We start from the raw sequence: 19,669 nt of genomic DNA, 5'->3' as shown, positions 1-19,669 counted from the left end.
TTGCCAGGGCATGGTTGGGACTTCAGAGCTTACCAGAGAAAATATTTCCTCTTGAAATTGTTTTGGACAGGTGTAATAAATCAATATAAATGATGAAATCAACCTCTGGGCTTTATTCTTGCTAGTCCATGCCAGAGAACATTTCTTGGAATAAGTGATGACATCTTCCTTAGAGAAAAGAGGCATGAAGTGAATTATCTCCAGAAAAGGTCGATGCTCTGTTCCCTGGCTCTCCTTTAAGAATCTTTGTGAGGAAAACCAAAATGTGCTGCCCTTTTAAAGTCCCTTCTTACACCTGACTTTTATCTGCTGCACCTTCTTTGATTAAGGACTTGGATTCTCTCCTGCATCTTGTAGCTTCCCATCAGCCTTTCCCATGCAATAAATTGCCTAAAAAGTGTTCTCAACCTGCATTTCATTAAAAACCAGCTGAATAGTCCCCCCAGAATTAACCAGAAGCTGCAGCTCCTTTTCCTTTGTTTCAACAATGGAAGTTATTTCCAGATTAGAAGTAGTCACCCTCTGGCTGCAGAGAAATAATTGGAATTCCCCCTTGCTGGCAGGATCCTTTCCCATCTGTGGGTACGTTTCATTCATTATCTCACATTAAACCCAGAGGTGCTATCAAAATCCAATACCATTTCGGATCTGCAGGGAGCACTGGGACAGTTGTACCAGAAGAGGCTGAAAGTAACATTTAAAACCTCCTTGATGTTTAAATGTGGCTTTGAATGGGATTTTTGTGCTTTTCTCACCTGTGCAAAGTTTCATTTCCAGCGAAGTGCTGGAAAAATAAAACCAATTTATTTCAAAATGCAGGAACTGAGCAAGTCTCAGCTTGTAAGGGCAGGACTGAGGGAGCAGAGTAAAGGGAGAGGAGGGGAGGAGGAGTAACTCCCAGGATGGTATCAGAGAGCAAAATCTGGCGCTGGAGATGGGGCCCTGCTCCCCTCTCATCCCGGAATGACAAATGGAGATGGATGGTTATGGATCCTCAGCTTCCTTCCCTCTATTGCAGCCTGAGTGCCAGGTCTGGAAAACAGCAATTTATGTGCTGACAAAACTCCTTGATAAATGAAACCGCTCCTGGAGAGGGGTGTTTGACTCTCAGACACCCCCAGCCAGCAGCAGGGTCCTTCTCAGGGGCACCTGTGTGGCTTCTATCTTATTTTCTTGGAGATTTAACAAAGAAAACACATAATTTATGGTATCCACCATAACCCTTTTCATTTCCCCTCTTTTGCTGCTGTTTTCTCCCCACAGACACGCTGTTAAACCTGATAAACCCACGGGTTTGTGCTTTAAAAGCTTCTTTTTACCCCCAGCTGGTAAAACATCCACTTGAACACTGGTGTGAAAGCTGAGGCCCAGTGGGAACCTCTGCTCCTGCCTCCCCAGGGATGGGAGCAAATATCAAAATAAAAATAATATTGTTATTTTGCATTGCAAACCCTCAAGTGTTTTCTAGGAATGGTCCAATTTATCCCTTGAGCCAAGGAGAAACGGCTTCAAGTTGCACCAGGGGAGGTTCAGGTTGGATATTGGGGAAAATGGATTCTGTGAGAAGTGGTTAAACATTGCAACAGCTCCTCAGAGCCGTGGTGGAAGTGTTCAAAAAACCTGGAAGTGTTCAAAAACCGCCTGGATGTGGCACTTTGTGGTTTGGTGGCACAGTGGGATTCAATCAAAGGCTGGATTTGGTGATCTTGGAGGTCTTTCCCAACCTTAACTTTGTTTAATTCCAACAAAACGTGCAAAATTATCTGGAGAACCTGGTGGCTGGAGCCAGAATTGCTCTTGGCTCTCTCTAATCCCTGTAACCCCTTTAAATGGAGGTGGGGAAAGGAAGCTGAGATTAGTGGGGATATGTTGATTCCAGTCTTTGCCCTCACAGGATAAACATGAGAAGATCCCCATTCTTGTCCTGTTAATTTGTTCACAGCTCCATCCAAATCCCACTCAAGCCAACGAAAGTTCCTGTTCTGGCCTGGTTTCCATCATTCCTGTGAAGCTGCTGAACTGTTGTTCCCAGTGTGGAAAGATCCAGCAGGAAAGCAAAATTTCCATCCTGTTGTAACATGGTTTTGCTGGAAAGAGCCAAAACTCCCATAAAAACTGGAGAAGGGGCTGGAAAAGGCAGCTTGAAATGTTGGGAAGGGATTAATGGAGCTGCTGCAAAGTTAGGGATGACCTGGGGGTGGGATGTTCCCACATGGACAGACACCTTTGGAGATGTGTCCCTGTTCCAAGTGGGACCTGTGTCCTTGTCCTGTGTCCTCCACGTGCTCTGCCAGCTTTTTATTTGTTCAGTTTTTAAAGAAACTTTTTTTTATTAAGGATTTGGATCGTGGGATCTTTGAAAAGTTCGTTTGTTGCCTCGGTGACGCATTTTTAGTTGTCTTTTCCTCCCGTTGGATGTTGACAGAAATGGGAATTTTCTTCCTGACTTTCCTCAGCACAGGCTGCTGAAGCATTTCTGTCACAGGATTATGGTGTGCAGAGGCCAGCAGTGTTTATTTCTCACCCACTTGTGTTTCTTGGGCAATTTCACATCAAATATTTCCTTCTTCCTTCTCCTTGCCCTGCCATGTTAAACATGAAACCCTCAGATCCAGTAAAAAGTCCAGGAATGCTGAATATCCTTAAAACATGGGCAGGTGACAATATCTGGGCTGGACCCCAAAGTCCTTGGGAAATTAAGCATAGTTTGATTGTAATTAGTGATTTTCTTTGAAGTTGGGATAATTAGGGTATCACCCATCTTCCTGTGGCTTCATTGGCAGCTCCTTGGAGCACCGGTGTGTTCATGGATCACCTTATTCCCCAAAAATCTGGGAGGGTTCCCCATCACTCAGGGACATTTTATTCTCAAAAGATCCCATCTGGAAGATGGCAGCGATGGGAAATAAATCTGACCCTGAACATATGGAAACACATGGGAAAATAGAGAAAATAACCCAGATTGGTTTGGTGACCACTGCAGGAACTCCAGCACAGGAGAAGGTCCCTTAGCACAAGCTGGGGATGTGTGAAATTTAACAAAGTCATCCTGAAAAGTCTCCTCAAGTAAATCACGTGTCATGGGGTAAATTGTGCCTTGAAATAGATTTTGCAAGGCACAATATATGACACGAGACAGGTTCTTTATTATTCTTTATTATTCTTTATTATTCTTTATTATTCTCCCTGCCAGATGAGTCTTAGAACTGGTCAGAAACTTTGGAAAGGTGGAAAATTGACATTTTTTTTAACTCTGGATGTTCCCAGAGTGATGTTTGCAGTTGAAGGAAGTTTGGTTTTAGTTATGCACACATTTTTTTTCTGCACTGCTAATTCTAAGAGTTGCTCTTTGCCCAAGAAGCTTTAATCTGAGTATTTGAATATTCACTGTAATGTGCCTGATGCTTCTCCCGAGGCTTCAACAGGTAGAAATAGATGGGAAACACTTTCTTACAGTGCCACAATCCCTCTGTATTTTCCTCTATTTTCCTCTTTAAAATCCTCGACAAAGAATGGGAGAACCCCCCCCTCCCGTGGTCACTGAAATATTCTCTTTCATGTCCAGAAATAAGCATGTTTATAAAATATTCTTGGGTGATAGAGTTCTGTTCTTATTTGAGATGCTGGTTTTGCTCACACTTGTATTGATCAAGGAATACTAGTGAACGTTGCCTTGGTTACCTTTGCAAAACTCAGTATCTTTATCCTTATTTGGCCGATTTGTGCTGTATAAAATCCCATTTTCTCTTTGAATCTGTATTTCTGACTATTATTAACCAAGAGCTTTGGTAGCTCTGATTTAATTTTTTAAAAATCGTGTATTCTCACTTTCCTCTGGGCTTTTTTGGGGGCAATTTTCCTCTTATTATTACATATAACATAATACTGGGAATTGGCCAAAAACTTTTCCCAGGAACCTACCACTCTCTTCCCTCCCCCTGTGCTCATTCCCACAGAGCTGGGATGTCAATTAGAGCCTCAAAATTAATGTAATTTGGAAAATACTTTCTCTTTTTGTGTGTCTTAAGGAGGTGAAATAGAAGAATCCGTTGCATGTAGAGTCAGGAGCCTTCTCCCTGTCCCTCCCAGCCCCTCCCTGCCTTTCTCGCCGTCCACTTTTCAGCAGAATAAACCAGGAAAGCCAAGCCAAGGCATCCTAGGAAGGAGCCTGCTGCCCTCTCATGGCTCCTGCAGCAAACAGCCGGGAGGAAAATGGGACTAAACAGGGAAAATCCCCCTTACTCTCCAGCTCAATTCCCTTTCCAGGCACAGGAGCAGAAGCCAGAACAGGCTGAGCAGGAAGGGATAACTCCATGCCCTGAGTTATTGCAGGGAATGCTGTTCGGTGGGATTTGATTTCCTGATTTTTCAGTTCCTTTTCTTCCCAGAGGTTGTTTTGATGTGGTTTGGGCACCACAGGAACTGCTCCTCCAGCAGAACACCCATTAAATCCTGGAAATCCCATTGGTTCCCTGGGATAACTGGGGGGTTCAGGATTTAAGTGCCCCATCCCTGGAAGTGTCCATGGTTGGGTTGGACAGGGCTGGGATAAGGAGGTAACAAAGGTTGGTTATCAGGTAACTGCCTGGATTTGGAAGCTCCTGCTCTAAATTAGATTACAGAATGGGAAAAGTCAGGAATTCCCCACGTCCTGGAAGGGAACAGGCTGCCCAGGAGCCAGCCAGGACAGGGATGAACAACAGGAAGGCAAAGTGTCCAGGAATCTGCTGATTCAAAAGCTCTGCAGAAGAAAGGATTGTGCATCCCCCTTACAGGCACTTCCATGGGAGGAGGGTAAAAAAGAGGGGGCGGGGGGGGGAAGGGATGCAACCTAATCCAAGCTTGCATTAGGTTTTGGGAGATCAGAGGGGAATCGGCCCGGCTCTTGCCAAGCAGGCAGCCTGGAGATGAATGGAGCTGTGTTCAGTGCACTTATCCTCTTAACGAGCACAGGTCCTGGCAGTTCACCCTCAGGTGAAAGGGGAAAAGCTGGCACTGTCAGCCCGATGCGCTGCTGAGAGGAAAATCAAGCTCCCAACTTATCTGAAGCCGGGTGATTTTCCACATTCATCACTTGCCAGTGTCTGAAGCGCGGCTTTTCCCCGGGAGCTGTGTCTGAGCAGGTCAGGGGAAGGTCCTGCCTCAAACCGGCTGAAAGGTGATTCCCCCTCCGACATCCGAGTCCCAACTGCTCCTCACCCTGTGCCCCCGGTCAGAAATGCTGAAAGCTGAGCTTGAGTGGAGAAGAACAAGAGGGGATTATCCAGCAAGGCACCCCCAGCTCCCATCTGCTCCCCTCTCTTCCTCCTTTTACTCCCCGAAGGAGAAATCCAAGGCAGTCCCTCACTCCCAGTCCATGCTGACCTGTCCATAATGGTTGCTCTGGCTCAACAAGGGATTTTTTTTTTTTCCCTGGCTAAATAAATCACTTGGATGCTTCTCCTAAAGTGATTGTGATTGAACTACAGGGTTTAAAATAACCATATATAACATTAACTGGGCAATGCATTCTCACCTGGCTTTCTGCAGGGGCACAGGACAAGGAGGGATGGCTTTGGATTAAAGAGGAGAGATTTAAGTTATATATTGGGAAGGAATTGTTCCCTGGGAGGGTGGGCAGGCCCTGGCACAGGGTGCCCAGAGCAGCTGGGGCTGCCCCTGGATCCCTGGCAGTGCCCAAGGCCAGGCTGGACATTGGGGCTGGGAGCAGCCTGGCACAGTGGGAGGTGTCCCTGCCATGGCAGGGGTGGAATGAGATGAATTTTAATGCCCCTTCCAACCCAACCATCCTCTAATTCTGTGATTCTATTTGTGCAAGATCTATTTCAGCTGTACAGTTCACTCTCAAGGTTTCACACTGGATAAAAGTTACACCATGCAGCAGAAAATGCTGAATAAAGGCAGCTTTTCCTTGAAACCACCGCAGATCCTCAACACCTGCTAAATTAACAGTCAGCCTAATGTTTAGCAGCAGCTGAAAACATTTAATAAGATACATTGCAAAGCTGCAGGCAGGCAAATGCAATAATTTCTGCTGTAGCCCCTCAGCAGCACGGCAGAGCTGGTTAATTCACAATTAGAGAAAAAAAGAGCCAGTGCAGCTTTGCTGTTGCCCAGAGGCACAGAGACACAGTCAATAAAAGCAATCCCTGTCCCCCAGGAGCTATTCCACTAAAGAGCCAGCCAGCTCCTGCTGTTTAAAAATCTCTGCTGGTGGGAGAGCTGCCCGAATTAACAATCGATGCTCTAAATCAAGCACAGGATCACAGACACAGTTAATGATTTTTATTATAGGGGTATCAGAGAGCTGAAAATAAATATTCCTCTGGCAGCCCTTGGGCAGGTTTGGATGGGGGGTGAAAGGGAGGAGAGCCTGAACCCAGGATAAATGGAATTACAGAACGGTCTGGGTTGGATGGGACCCTAAACTCATCCAGTTCCATGGGCAGGGACGCCTCCCACTACCCCGGGCTGCACCAGCCTGGCTTTGGACACTTCCAGGGATCCAGAGGCACCCTATAAATGATAACCCCCCCTCTGCTGCCACTGCCCAGCGCTAGCAGGGAATTTTAGGGAAGCACAGGGTGCCAAGTTGGTGCCAGCTCTGTGCGTTCACTTCGTCCGTGCCTTGTGCTTGCCCAGCCGGGGTTGGGGGGTTCACCCGTGCAGGGATGCGCGGCTGCTCCTTGGGGCACCTGAGGCTCTTCCCGGCCCCATCCCGCCTGCTCCATCCCCGCAGCAGCAGCTGCCAGCGAGCACAGCGTGCCTGAGAGCAGCTCTTGGTGCCTGGGAAGGGAATTCCTGCCCTTAATTTGAGATAAAACATCCAGAGGAAGAATCCCGAGGCAGCCTCGTTAGTCACCTACAACTTGAACTCCTGTTTAAATCGGGGTTTTTTAGCCTTGTGGTGACTTTGATCTGTGCTCACATCAAAGCAGGTGAGTCCTCGTTACACAGTGACTTTTTAGTGTCTGCAGGCAAACAAGAGACCTCCAGACTGATTTTTAACAGGGCCACGTGCTCCCAACAGGCATCCAAAAGCAGGATTTATTTCATTTCCCAAACCAGTGCTTCGATGCACCAGGAACTCCCAGGCAGTGGGAAGCTCCTGCTCTCCAGAGCAGGAATTCTTGCTCCTCCCGCATTATTCTGACTCTGTTCCTCCACCAGGCCGCTCTGAGCGGAGCTGTGGCGTGTGACGGATGCTGGCTGGGTCCAACAGTGACAGATGAACGCTGAAACTGTGAAAATTTTTGCAGCCGAAGCAAAACTGGCAAAGCTGGCCCGGGGCCAGCTCCACCGCAATGTTTACAGCCCTCGCCGGCACTTCCAGTCACGCAGAGCAAAGATCATCCCTGATTTTATTGACCTGTGCCACCCTCAACTCTTAGAAACTCTTTTTTATTTTATTCCCCCCTCTGCCCTCACCACCCTTTTAAGCAGGAAGGAAAATCCCTCTGCTCTGGTTCCTGTGAAAGCACAGCTGCACAAAGTGCTGGCTGCTTTCATCTCCAAACTTTGCTTTTCTGACATAAAAAGTGAGGATTCACCTCTTGTATCTCCTCATCCCCTCTTCAAAATGCTTTCTTATCTCCACGAGCACCTCTTGTATCACAGGACAGATATGGAGCACAACTGAAATTCACACTGCAAAGGAAAATGAGGCTTTTTTTTTTCCTTTTTAAAGGAAAGAAAAGAAAAGGTCTCTGCTGGCTGCAAAGGTGAGGGACAAAGGAGCAGAAGTGCTGACCACAGTGAGCCTGTGCTCTGAGCAGGATCTGTCCCAAGGTCCCTCTGCTCCCTTCCCTTGGAGGAATGAGAAGGGAGCTCCCCACTCCTGGGCAGTTCTACAGCCTTTGTGAGCACAGTAAATACTCATTAAACTGGGCAAAGGGATGGCCCTGGCCATCAGTCATCACTGATAATCCAGCTGGGGGGACTTTGTGCCAGGCAGAGATGTGTGGAGAGGGGGCCGGGCACAGCTGCCCAAGGTGTGGCAGTGCCCTTTGCTCTTGGCAGTGCTCAAAGGTCTGCAAAGAGCCCCAGACAAGATTTCCCTAATGCTCCTATCCATTAATAACCTGTAGCTACTGGGCTTCTCTGCTGCTGTGGAATTGTAGAATCGTTTAGGTTGGGAAATCCATGGAGTCCAACCATTCCCAGCACCGCCAAGGCCACCACTGCCCCATGTCCCCAAGTGCCACATCCCCAGGGCTGTTCAATCCCCGCAGGGATGGGGACTCCAGCACTGTGTTCTGTGGGTTTTGGCCACAAGGGCAGTTCCTGGCATGACCAGGAGCCTCCAGACCTGCAGGACATCCCTGAGCAGAGAAAGGAGAAGATGGAGCACCAGCACTTCTGTGACCATTTCTGCTGATCCCAAGGGATCCTGGTGTTTACACTCTTCCTGTCCCTCGAGATCCCAAATCCCACACAACTCAAACGATGTCTTTGATCCTGCTGCCCAGGCCTGAAGGCAGCTGAAACCGAAAGAGGCTTTGGTGTCCTCACAACAATTTGGGAATTGAACTGCGCACACAGTTCAGAGCAAACAGAAATCTGCTGTCCACATGAATCCTCCTGCACACCCCCTTTTCCAAGGTGTCCTTAAAACAGGATAACATCCTTTGGTGCATTTTCAATGGGTCTTTCCTGCTCTTTCTTCTTGGAATATCTGGCGTGGTCATAGAAATAGATGATGACGAGAGAAGCAATGTTCAGGAAAAGGATGAGCAGCATGATCCAGTAGGAATATCCGTAGTTGTGTTTGGATCCAAGGTGTGTCTGTGGAGAGGTGGAACATCCCTGGGCCAGTTCTTGAGACAGGCTGTTTCCTTGGACATTCACAGGGAAAAGAATCATGGCTATGAGGGTGAGGACTCCTAGAAAATAGAAATACAAAATTATAATTTTATATAAAATATAACATTTTAGAGGAGAAACTGCAATGTTATTTATGTAGTGACTTACAGTCTGCTTTAATTCTTGTCCTAATCCAGGTATTTTAATCAATTTATCTAATATTTATCATTAATAAACTATGGGGGCATTTAAAGAATTTTTGCCCCACCCAATAGTATCTGCCAGGTGTTTTGATACAGGCAAAGATATAATTGAAAATGATTAGATTCTCACTGATTAGTCTTAGATAAGGCCATTTAATTCAACTCTTTTTCACTGAATTTAGGGCTGAGCAGTATTGTGTATTCACCCCTTTGGTGATTTGTCAATGCCTGTTTGATACGAGCCCAAATCCATGGATGGGCAGTCTCACAGCTGGATAAATATCACAGCTGGATAAATATCACAGCTGGATAAAGCCCTGAGCAGCCTGGTCTGTGCTCAGGGGTGGCCCAAGAGCTTAAACTTGGAGGTCTCCTGTTCTTTACAGCTTGAATTATTGTATCAGTCTGGCATGAGCCAAAATGTGATGTCTTATTAGGTCTGTCTCTATTTCTTACAGCCTCCCAAATGTAAAAGGAGTTCAGTTGCTTTGACATTTAACTCAATATTGCTCTTACATCTCTGCTTTCCTCGTGCCAACAGAGCTGTAATCTCTGAACTCTGGCGGAACAGTTCCATTCCTTCTCTCCAGGCACCTCATCCCACCCCAGCTCACGCTGAAACAGCTTCATTTTTTATTCAGGAGGACGCTGTAGGAGGATTAGGAGCCTCCAAGATGACCTCCCCCATTAAATGATGCGTGATTTCCCATAAAAATACACCCACAGCAAAATGAACTTCCAGGTCACAGCACTTGCAGGGCTGTTAAAAGTAACCACAACCCTCAGCCAACATGAGAATTTTATTTTCTCCCCAATATTTATTTTGGTCCTTTCATTTCAGTCAGAGCTTGCAGGTTCAGGGTGCTGGGCTCAGGAAAAACCCTCTCTTGTGATGAGACAATGATCTACCTGTCTCAGAAGTGAATAATTATCTAATTTAGCTTTTGTTCACTTTTCTTACTGCGTTTCACAGCTGCTTCAGCATCTGTGTTAAAAATGGGTGATTTTCACGCCTCACCTGTACTTGCTATAATTAAGATTATCTGCACTGCTCCCTTCCCACTGAGGGCTGGCTGTGTCCCCAGGACAGCGTGGTGCTGCTGGGGACACTTCTTCCCTGGACCTGAAGAGCTTTTGAGGGACAAAATACCTGTGCTGAAGTACTCTCTAATCAGATGTCTTAAAAGGAAATTATTCAAGTGCAAACCTATTATTAGAGGAACACCTAATCCTCTCGAGACTAATCAAGTGTGAGATCTGTGGTCGTGGCCAGAGCAGCACAGGGAGGGTTGGGAGCAGCCGGGCTCAATCCAAGCAAGAACGTGGGGTTCTTGGACAGGTTCCCAGCTCTAATGACTCAGCATCCCCTCCAATTGTTTTTCATGCTTAGGGAATGTTTAAACTTATTTTCACCTGTGACTTTTTGCTTTTTTAAAGACTGAAATAATTTTTGCCAGGGCTCACTCCTCCAAGCTGCTGCCTCCCTATAAATACTATTATATGAATATTGTTTTATTGTTATATAATGTATTTTACTGGTATTTCAAAGATGCTTTTCGGGTGTCCCAGCAGGCACAGTTACAAAGGAAACCCACAGAACAGAATGCATTTCCAAGTGTTCCCTTTCGCAGCTATTCCTTCATCCCGGAATCCACGGGAACACGCGCTACTCACCGCACACGGAATTCCAGGTGTAGACTCCGACGGGTCCCAGGAATGTCTGGTAGGGGTTGCTGACAGCGTTGGTGCAGGTGAAGCCAGAGCTGAGCAGGGAGCTCAGCAGAGCCAGCACCAGCACCACGATGATGGCAACGTTCAGGCTTCTGCTCCTGGCGCTGCTCAGGGCGTCTGCGACTGAAACACAGCGGGGTCAGGGGACAGGGACAGCAGGAAAGGACACGGCCCCAGCTCGTGCCAGAGGGGGTTCGAGTGGAGATGTGGGAAAGTTTGCTCACAGAAAAAGGGTGGTCAAGCATTGACCAGGGAGTCACCATGCCTGGAAGTGTTCTAAAGTGGCTGTGGTGCCGGGGGACGTGGTTTAGTGATTAAAGGTTGGACTCAGTTATCTTGGAGAGCTTTTCCTACGTGAATATTCCATGATTCTGTGACAACCTGCCCTGCCCAGCCACGTGGGCTCAGCCCATGTTATGACCTCCTGCCAGGGCTGTAATTAAAAGCTAATGAGCAGAGGTCTGGCTGATCTGTAGGGATGGGGATGAAGAAAGAGCAGGAGGATTGGACACAGCAATGAATCCAAACCGAAACATGGGGTGAAGGAATGTGGGGCTGAAATAAATTCTTGTCTGCTAATTCTGCAGGTTAGTGGGTAGTAAACTTCTGTCCTTAATACTTCTGTAGATATTTCCTCTGGACGTGGCCAGACAGGAATTTTCTGCCTAAAGTGGATCAGAAATCTGGGTGTTCCTCTGCCAGTGTCTGGTAACCTCCACAAATGCCAATTTAAAACCCTGCTCCAATGTAGAGCTCTGCTCCAGTTGTATTTCCTTTCGATAAAGCAGCAGTCCCTCACGTGCAATAAATTTCACGGGGAAATCCTTCCCAAAGTGCATTAAAGCTGCTGCCTGGATGGGTCAGCTGCATTTGCAGGGCAAATAAATCTGAGTGTGGTCATCCAGGGGCAGATGAGGGTGGTTGAGCTCATCTCCTGACTGGATCTGTCTGCATGCCCTGCAGGAAAAGCTTGCTGGAGGCAGGACTGGTACCTTCTTTTAAAATAAAGGAGCAGCTCCTGCTGTTTTCCCACCAGGACAGGACGGGGTTCGTGGAGGGTTTGGCTCCCACAGGGCTGAGCTTTGTGGGCACATGGCCCTGACCCCACATCCTGCTCCCTCTCCTTTTTCCCTGGCTTATTCCCAGATCATTCCCTGCTGTAGCTCCCGGCCACATGTCCATGGCTCTTGTGGTCAAACCCTTCAGAACTGTCACCAATTTTTGCCTAAATCCTCCCAGTTACTCGACAAGTTGCTGATAACAAGAGACTCAACCCCAAATGCAATAGCCTCAAAGTGTATTTTGTGGAGGTGAATTCTTTTCCTCTTCTCAATTTAAAGACTGAAAAGGCAGCTATAATGTGCCTGTGGCTGCTTTATGTTGCAACAAATACAAGGACAATGTTTTGGAGCTCTCTGTTCAAATAGATGTTGTGAGAGACAGATTTCTGTAGGAAAATTCCCTTTCTGTGCTGTTCTTGATACAGAGCCATTATTGCAAAATATTCAGGTAGTGCATAAATGGCAGAAATCACAGCAGAAGGAAAAAAAAAGGAGTAAAAACCCATAAAGAGGAATAAATATAATAAAAAGAGCTGTTGGAAAGGAATGGAAAGGAGAATTCCTCTCACATTTTATCTAATACTGCAGTACAAGTTAATTTCTGCTCGAGGCAGCAGCAGGTGAGGATGTGTTATGGAAATCAGTTGTAAATTTAAGCAATTTTCCTGGAAGAAAAGGAAAGGAGGGCATCCGGGGGATATCACTCAATGAAATGGAAGTGAGCAGCTTGCACCCTGTGCTCAGGCTGAAGCAGCCTCGCAGCCTTACAACCTGTGATCTATTTCTTGCAGAAGAGATAAGTCTGGAGCCAAATCAGACAGGCTTGTGTAATTTCCCTCTGGCAGCCTCACTTAATTTTATCGCTCAGAACATCTCCACAACTGCCTGGCTACACCTCTCACACCCCCTAGTTGATCTTGTTTATGTCTGACACGGAGCTGCAGTTTAGGGGATGGCATCTTGTCAGCCTCCAGCTGTTGTAGCCGTGTCTGCAACAGCACAAGGCTGAGGGCTTTAAAGAAAATGCTCTTTTCATGGCAACTGATGGGGTTTTATCCCTAACTAAAGCAGCCTGTGCAGACGGAAGGAGTCTCCAGCAGCTGATCTGTTTGAGTGGGATCAGTTGTAACCTGCAGCCGGATCTGTGTAAAACAACCTCATCCTAGAATGAAAACAGGGTCTGCCCAGGTCTCTCCTTAATTTCCTGTATCTTCTTTTGGTTTTCACCCTTAATTCTTACGTGTTTGGGTAGAATTTCCCAGACTTTACTGAGCTTAGTCAGCCTTCCCAGCAGCTTTTACAGCTCCACAATCACCCATGACACATCAGGAATTAAGCACTGAAAAAAGCCCAAACAAGCAAAAAATCCCAAGGAGAGCTCAACAGAGCTTCCAAATTTACAGGAGATCCCTGGGAACTGATGAGAACATGAATGAATTCCAGCATCTGTTGTCATGTATTTTAGAAAGTGAAACGATTCCTCTGTGCTGTGGTGAATTTGAAAGTCCTCCTTGGGTGTTGTTGGCCTTGCTGGCTGCCAGCTGTTGGATAATCCTGACCTTCTGGACTCTCTGGGCGTGGCTCTTCCTGAGCCTGGCTCAAGCTCTACCTGTTTGGCTTGGACCAGTCAAAGCTGTGGCCAAACCCTCTGACAGAGCATTTTATTCATAGGTGGTTCCTCTCTAAGACAAACCACTCAAACAGCTCAGGGAGGCTCTGAGGACTCTGGTTATTAAATAACTTTTGCATTCTGGCTGCCTGTTCATCCCCAGGGCCTGGGAAGTGGCTGCAGTGATTTATTGCTCCGTTAAGGCTGGGAAAGAGCCACCCTGGCTGGGCACTCCATGCACAGGGCATGGCAGGAATTATATTCAAAGTCTTTCATCTTTGTGCTTGGAAATTTCTTTTAATGTTGTGGTTTCTGGAAAAAACAAGTTGGTTTTTTTGTAAAGGCTGTTGATGATCTGCTTTGGAATAGTCATTGATAAAAGCCAACCTGGGCTGCTGCTAAAAATAATCCTCAAGTTCTTGACTCTGATTTACCCTTCTGGGATTGTCCTTCTTTTCCCATACCCAAATGTGACAATGCCATTTGAGAAACGCACGTGGGGTGCACAGCAGAGCCCCCAGCCAGGGCAGAACTGGTTTTAAATCAAATACCAAATTAAATCATGCTGAGATTTAAAAGCATGTTTAGAACTCCTCTTGCTGGTGTCTGAAATGTCAGAGTGCAGAAAGCTCAGCACTTTGTTCCTCCATAGCACTGGAAATCCGTTTATTTAAGGATATCAGCAAAGGAAACGCTTCTCCTGCCTTAGGAGGACAGGAATGTAAATGAATATGAATATAAAGATAGAATGTATGGAATTCTAGGAAGCATGTTTCCTATTTCAAATATATATGGAATAGAATGATAGAACAGACTGGTTTGGGCTGGAAGGGACATTAAAGAACGTCTCATTCCACCCCTGCCATGGCAGGGACATCTCCCACTGTCCCAGGCTGCTCCCAGCCCCAATGTCCAGCCTGGCCTTGGGCACTGCCAGGGATCCAGGGGCAGCCCCAGCTGCTCTGGGCACCCTGTGCCAGGGCCTGCCCACCCTCCCAGGGAAGGATTTCTTCAGTAAATAATATTTAATGTAAACACGATAATCATGCCTAGTACAGAGCCTAAGAATTAATTTAAAGTCAGTTCTTCTCATTCTGGATACCTGCCCGACAGAACTAATGAGGGATGTGGGCAAACCCATATTTAGATTATTCACAAAGCTCCACTTTCCTTCAGCAGCTGTGGAAAGAAACTCACAGCTCCTGACGCTCACTTTATTCATCCCTAAATTACTGATAGGTGAGAGTTGAGATAGCTTTTTGTAAGTGTTCTCTCAACACTTGGTAAGTGATAAGCACAAAACCCCAAATCCAGTGAGGGAAAACCCAACACCACCAACGCAGACCATGCAGAGAACTGAAACCTTTCACTGACAGCAGAGTGTTTTGAGTTCCTTTCAGTAATTCTAATTAAAATCGATCACAACACCCAGGCCCTGTGACTGGGCTGTGGGAGCTGCTGTGCAGACAAAGGCAGGGCACAATCCCTGGACTGCAGCCAGCCTGGATCCTCCTCTGCCATCAGCTCTCCAGGGCAGGATTCCACGTTTCCCACGGAGCCCCATTAAAATCAGCCAGAGCTGCCCACGTGGCTCAAGGCTTGGGGCTTCAGCCAGCTGCCATGGGCAGCTATAACCACGTATAAATTAGTTTGTTTATTATTGACTCTTCTAAAAATCACGTTCATTGTTCTGCTGTGACTGTAGTGAAGTAAGATTGAATGATTTGGGACTCTGTACTTGTTACGTAACTATCCCCATCCATGCTCCACCTTTTGCTGGGAATGCTGCTGTGCTCAGGGTTTCGTGAGAACATAAATGTCATGGTGGGGACAGGTTTGTGTAACACAGCTCTGCCACCGTGGGAATTCAGGTGTTTCTGCAGGTGCAATGCCAGGAATAAATGAAGCTGGGGAAGAGCTGGGAAGCAGCTGGAGGTTTACATCTGCTGTGCTGGGACATCTCACAACAGCCTACCAAAAATGAAAATATTTCTTGAAACATCTTAAAATCCCAGACTGGTTTGGGTTGGAAGGGACCTTAAAGCCCACCCAGTGCCACCCCTGCCATGGCAGGGACACCTCCCACTGTCCCAGGCTGCTCCCAGCCCCAATGTCCAGCCTGGCCTTGGGCACTGCCAGGGATCCAGGGGCAGCCCCAGCTGCTCTGGGCACCCTGTGCCAGTCCTTACACCTAAGTTAAATCCATATCTCATATTTCAAAATTACTTGACCTGCTCATGTTTTTTGGTAGCTTTCTTTCGAGTGGCTTTTCTCCCTTTCCTGTGTGTCACCAGCATTATTGCTCTGAACTTGATGAGGCAGCAAGGCAGATAAAATAAGTGCAAACCCTTGATCCTGGCAGCAGCTTTCAGGTTCATCTACCTCTGGGTGTTGTTTTGTGTGTTTTATTCTTTTTCCTGCAGCAGCCTTAAAACCTTTCTCTATCAAAATGGTGCTAATTTAGTAGTAGGTGGCAAAATGTTTGAAGTCAGACAATAAATTAACATAATGAAATTTAAAAAAAAACCAACCTGGAAGGTCAATTAGGTTTGTAAATCCCTTAATAAAGTGCTGAGTGCTGCTTTTCTGTTCCTCACCAAACTTGTGAAAATCAAAGTCAGTTTGACAGAAAGTTCCCATTTTGTGGTTTTTCCCTCATTCCAAGGTGAAGGCCAAGATCACAGGTGATAAGCTGGTATTGTCAGGAATGCTGCAGCATTTCTGTGCCTTTTGGGGGGCCTTATTTTATACCACTTGGATCCCCAGACTGTTCTGTGGCTATTCTTGTTCTCATTTAAAGTATTCTACTTACAGGTGAATACGGGATGGATACGTCCGTCAGCGGCACGAGCAAGGAGATCTTAGGTTTGGATTGGATATTGGGAAGAAATTCCTCCCTGTGAGGGTGGTGAAGCCCTGGAATGGGTTTCCCAGGGAGCCTGTGGCTGCCCCTGGATCCCTGGAAGTGTCTAAGGCCAGGTTGGACAGGGTCCTGAGATAGTGGAAGGTGTCCCTGCCCATGGCAGGGCGGGAATGGGATGAGTTTTAAGGTCTTTCCAACCCAGAGCAGTCTGTGATCCTCTGATCCACTTCCAGGTGTGCCAGCACTCACCTTGGAATGTTTTTTCGGACACCAGGAGTCCTGCATCCACGAACTGCTCACAGGTGCCACTGAAGAGGCCGTACGTGAGGCTGACGGTGACGGTGGAGTTGGTGCGGGAGAACCGAACGTCGCTGCTCACCCACTGCGGGGTCGCCAGCACCACACAGATCACCACGAAGGAGCTCACACAGGTACAGAAAGCAGAGGCAAACATGGATGTTTTCCTCCTGGATGGCATCTTTCCACGGATTTTCCCCCCAGTTCAGAGGATTTTGGTCCCTTTAGTCCGGTTTACCATGAGGGTGATTCCTCCTTGGTGCTGTCCGTGCTCTGTGCGAGCACAGAGTCATCCTGGTAAACTTTAAGCAAACAGCAGTAAAAATGTAAAATAATTGAACTTTGCTCTGGGGAAAAGGTGTTGCCATGGAGACAACCAAAGCAGCCTGGCAAAGGCCAAAGGAATTGTCCATGGATGATTTATGGTCCTTGCCAAAGCGTCGCTTCCCAGATCACCGCTCTGGGTTCATCCAGAGCCTGGAGCTGGCACCTTCCCAGCTCACCTCGCTCCTCCTGGGAGAGTCCTGATTTGTTGCTTTTTCCTCTTAAAATCCTGATAGCTGGGCTGGAAAGAATTTTTATTAAATCTGTGCCTAATGTTTTATGGTAAAGAGTTGTAAAATGTTCTTTCTCTGTTCAAATTCCCAGCTTGCCTAAGAGCTACCCAACCATCCCTTTGGGAAACGTGTTAAATTCTTTAAATTTGGGAAAACACTGGGTTGCTCTTGGGTTTTGGTGGGGTAGGGAGGTTCTGTCTACTGTCAATGGGTTATTTTCTAGAAAGAGCTCTAATTCCTAATCAAATTCCACTTATTTTCACAGACTAACTCCTTCCCTTTCTCGTTTTGTCAGGGAGGAAACAAATACCTTGAGCAGGCCTTCATTTCAGGGAAGCAGTGGATATGTAAAGGGAGAAATCCTGAAACAAATCTATTCTATTTTTTTTTAACCCCAGCTGACCTAAACAACAACAAAACCCAGTAAAATGATGGTATCAGACAGAACTTTCATTGCTTAATGAAAAGACTGAAACCAAATTTCTAGAATTTGAGATAAACCCAGTCCCCCTTTTTTTGGGCTGAAACCAGGAACATAAATTAATAATTTATTGCCAGGGTAAAGTAATAAAGATTCCATCAGCTTTTATTTCTATTAATTATAATGTCATTATCCCACTTTGTACTGGATCCCTGCTCTTGGATCATCCAGAGCTTTTTAATTAACCTTTAGGGAACAATCTGCTTCAACAGTGCTGCTACATCAACCTGTGGAGTTCTCATCCTGAAGCTTCCCTGCTTTGTCCTGTGAGGACGCGGAGAGATTCCCGAATTTTTTATGGATTTGAAGTGCAAGAAATTTTTGGGAGGAGAAAATGCCTGTTCTGCAAAGCAGGGTTATTGTACTGAGATTTTTCTGTTTCGTGATTTTTTTGATCCCAAACTTTTAAGCAGTAATCAGGTTTTATATTATATATATTATATTATATTATATTATATTATATATTTTATAATATTTTATTTCTGGTCTTTTACATAATATAGCCTTGATTTTTATTTCATTTTTCAAACTATTTGAGATTTCGATGCTATTTTTGAGGTCATTATTTATAGGAATAAATAAATCTAATTTTTTTAGAAGTATTTAAGCTTCATTCCTACAGAATCTAAATGCTTCATTAACATAGTGCCAGTCAGCCAGGATTTGATTTAAACTCTGAGGAATAAAAGGGAATTTCTTACCCTGTCTAAAGTAATAAGAAACCTGCCTCACCTTCTGATCTGTACCCAGTTAAACTTTAACCCCAGAAATACGGCAAGGCTTTGTTAGGCTGAGCCACCTCTCCAGGTTCATTGATCCACCAGCTCTATTCTCCAAAGGACATAGTCCAAGACTTTATAATCCAAGGATGTTTTCTAATAAACTGAGCTAAAAGCTGCCCTCCTGCCATCAGCTGGGCCACTTGTCCCGTGTGAAAAATGGTTTAAAAAAATCAATATTTAAGAAGTGATGTTTGTCTCGGTAAAAACTTCCAGGGCACTATTTTTCAGCTCCTTCAATTTTGATGAATTGAGCACCCACCCCTTTAAAAATACTGACTAACAGCCACTCAGAGCATGCTGAACAGCCTGGAGTTCCCTTCCTTGCAATCCGACTCAATTATATTCAGTTTTTGGTGACTCAGCTCGAAGTGTTATGGCTCAAATCATTGGAACTCTCTTGTGGCTCAGGGAATTGCTCTGTAAATGAGACCATCATTTGCTTTTTTCTTGCCTGTCACCTTGAGGTTTATTCTCTGCCTAAGCTACGATTCCTTGTCTTTTTTTCCTCACAGCTACCTGTAAAAACATCATAAAACCTGGAATTAAAGCTGTAGCTTGACAGGACACACCTCATCACTTGAGAGAAAGGAGAAGAGATTGCTTTCCTCTGACTCAGAGAAAATATCTCCTGATCAGCACCTTATCAACTCTGCCCCCACGGATCCTGACTCAGCCCTGCACAGCAATAGAAGAGAAAAATCAGATTAATTTGTTATGAACCAGAGGAGCAGCAGAGAGAGCTGGAATCCTTCGCTACATAAAATTACCCATCATTTTTAAGGATTGGTTTTATGTGAGTATTTCAATTCTGTTTAAGTCAGTTTGCTTTAAGCAACCAGGAATGTAAAAATACAAAAGGAAAACCTTTAAACTCAAACATCTCACGCACCTCTATTTTTTAATGTTGCAAACACATTCTTACATGTGAAAGGAACAAATCCCATGGTGGTTTGATGCCCACAGCTGCAGAAGGATCAGAGATGAGGGAGGAATTCTTCCCCGTGAGGGTGCCCAGAGCAGCTGTGGCTGCCCCTGGATCCTTGGAAGTGTCCAAAGCCAGGTTGGAGCATCCTGGGATAGTGGAAGGTGTCCCTGCCCAAGACAGGGAAGGGTTTTAAGGTCCTTTCCAACCCAAACCATTCTGGGATTCTGGGACGCTCTCCCGAGGGATGCCAGCAGGGCAGGATCCAAGGTTTGGCTCTCAGGTCAATGCTCTCAGCTGTGCTCAGCAGTAGCCAGGGAAATTCAAGGTGAAGCCACTGCAAATTATTCTCAGTTCTGCT

At 46.0% G+C, this 19,669-nt stretch overlaps 1 protein-coding gene and 1 long non-coding RNA gene across 2 annotated transcripts in view; one reads left to right on the top strand and one right to left on the bottom strand.

The window, feature by feature from the left end:
* LOC120410182 overlaps nucleotides 1–19,440 on the top strand; it is a 28,689-nt gene extending 9,249 nt beyond the window's left edge. The window contains exons 2-3 of the long non-coding RNA XR_005602137.1: nucleotides 16,503–16,700; nucleotides 18,899–19,440. This is a non-coding gene — a long non-coding RNA (uncharacterized LOC120410182). The remainder of the gene's footprint in view (nucleotides 1–16,502; nucleotides 16,701–18,898) is intronic.
* Nucleotides 6,951–16,937, bottom strand: CLRN3 (clarin 3). The gene is made up of 3 exons (XM_010408445.3): nucleotides 16,519–16,937; nucleotides 10,680–10,859; nucleotides 6,951–8,882 (listed from the first exon to the last, which is right to left on the bottom strand). The coding sequence occupies exons 1-3, from the start codon at nucleotides 16,745–16,747 to the stop codon at nucleotides 8,608–8,610; spliced, it is 684 nt and encodes a 227-aa protein (XP_010406747.1). The 5' UTR covers nucleotides 16,748–16,937; the 3' UTR covers nucleotides 6,951–8,607.
* Nucleotides 19,441–19,669: the final 229 nt, after the last annotated feature.

The sequence above is a fragment of the Corvus cornix genome, chromosome 6 (assembly GCF_000738735.6).
Source record: "Corvus cornix cornix isolate S_Up_H32 chromosome 6, ASM73873v5, whole genome shotgun sequence".
Taxonomy (NCBI): Eukaryota; Metazoa; Chordata; class Aves; order Passeriformes; family Corvidae; genus Corvus; species Corvus cornix.
Note: the sequence above shows the minus strand (reverse complement) of the source record. Positions and strands in the feature narration are given on the sequence as shown.

What these genes read in the sequence shown, in the direction of transcription:
- CLRN3 (XM_010408445.3), bottom strand. Translation starts at nt 16,747, where the DNA reads ATGCCATCCAGGAGGAAAACATCCATGTTTGCCTCTGCTTTCTGTACC. An exon ending in GTCCGAAAAAACATTCCAAG is followed by an intron (nt 10,860 to 16,518) that starts GTGAGTGCTGGC and finishes GCTGTGTTTCAG; the next exon opens with TCGCAGACGCCCTGAGCAGC. An exon ending in CACCTGGAATTCCGTGTGCG is followed by an intron (nt 8,883 to 10,679) that starts GTGAGTAGCGCG and finishes TCTATTTTCTAG; the next exon opens with GAGTCCTCACCCTCATAGCC.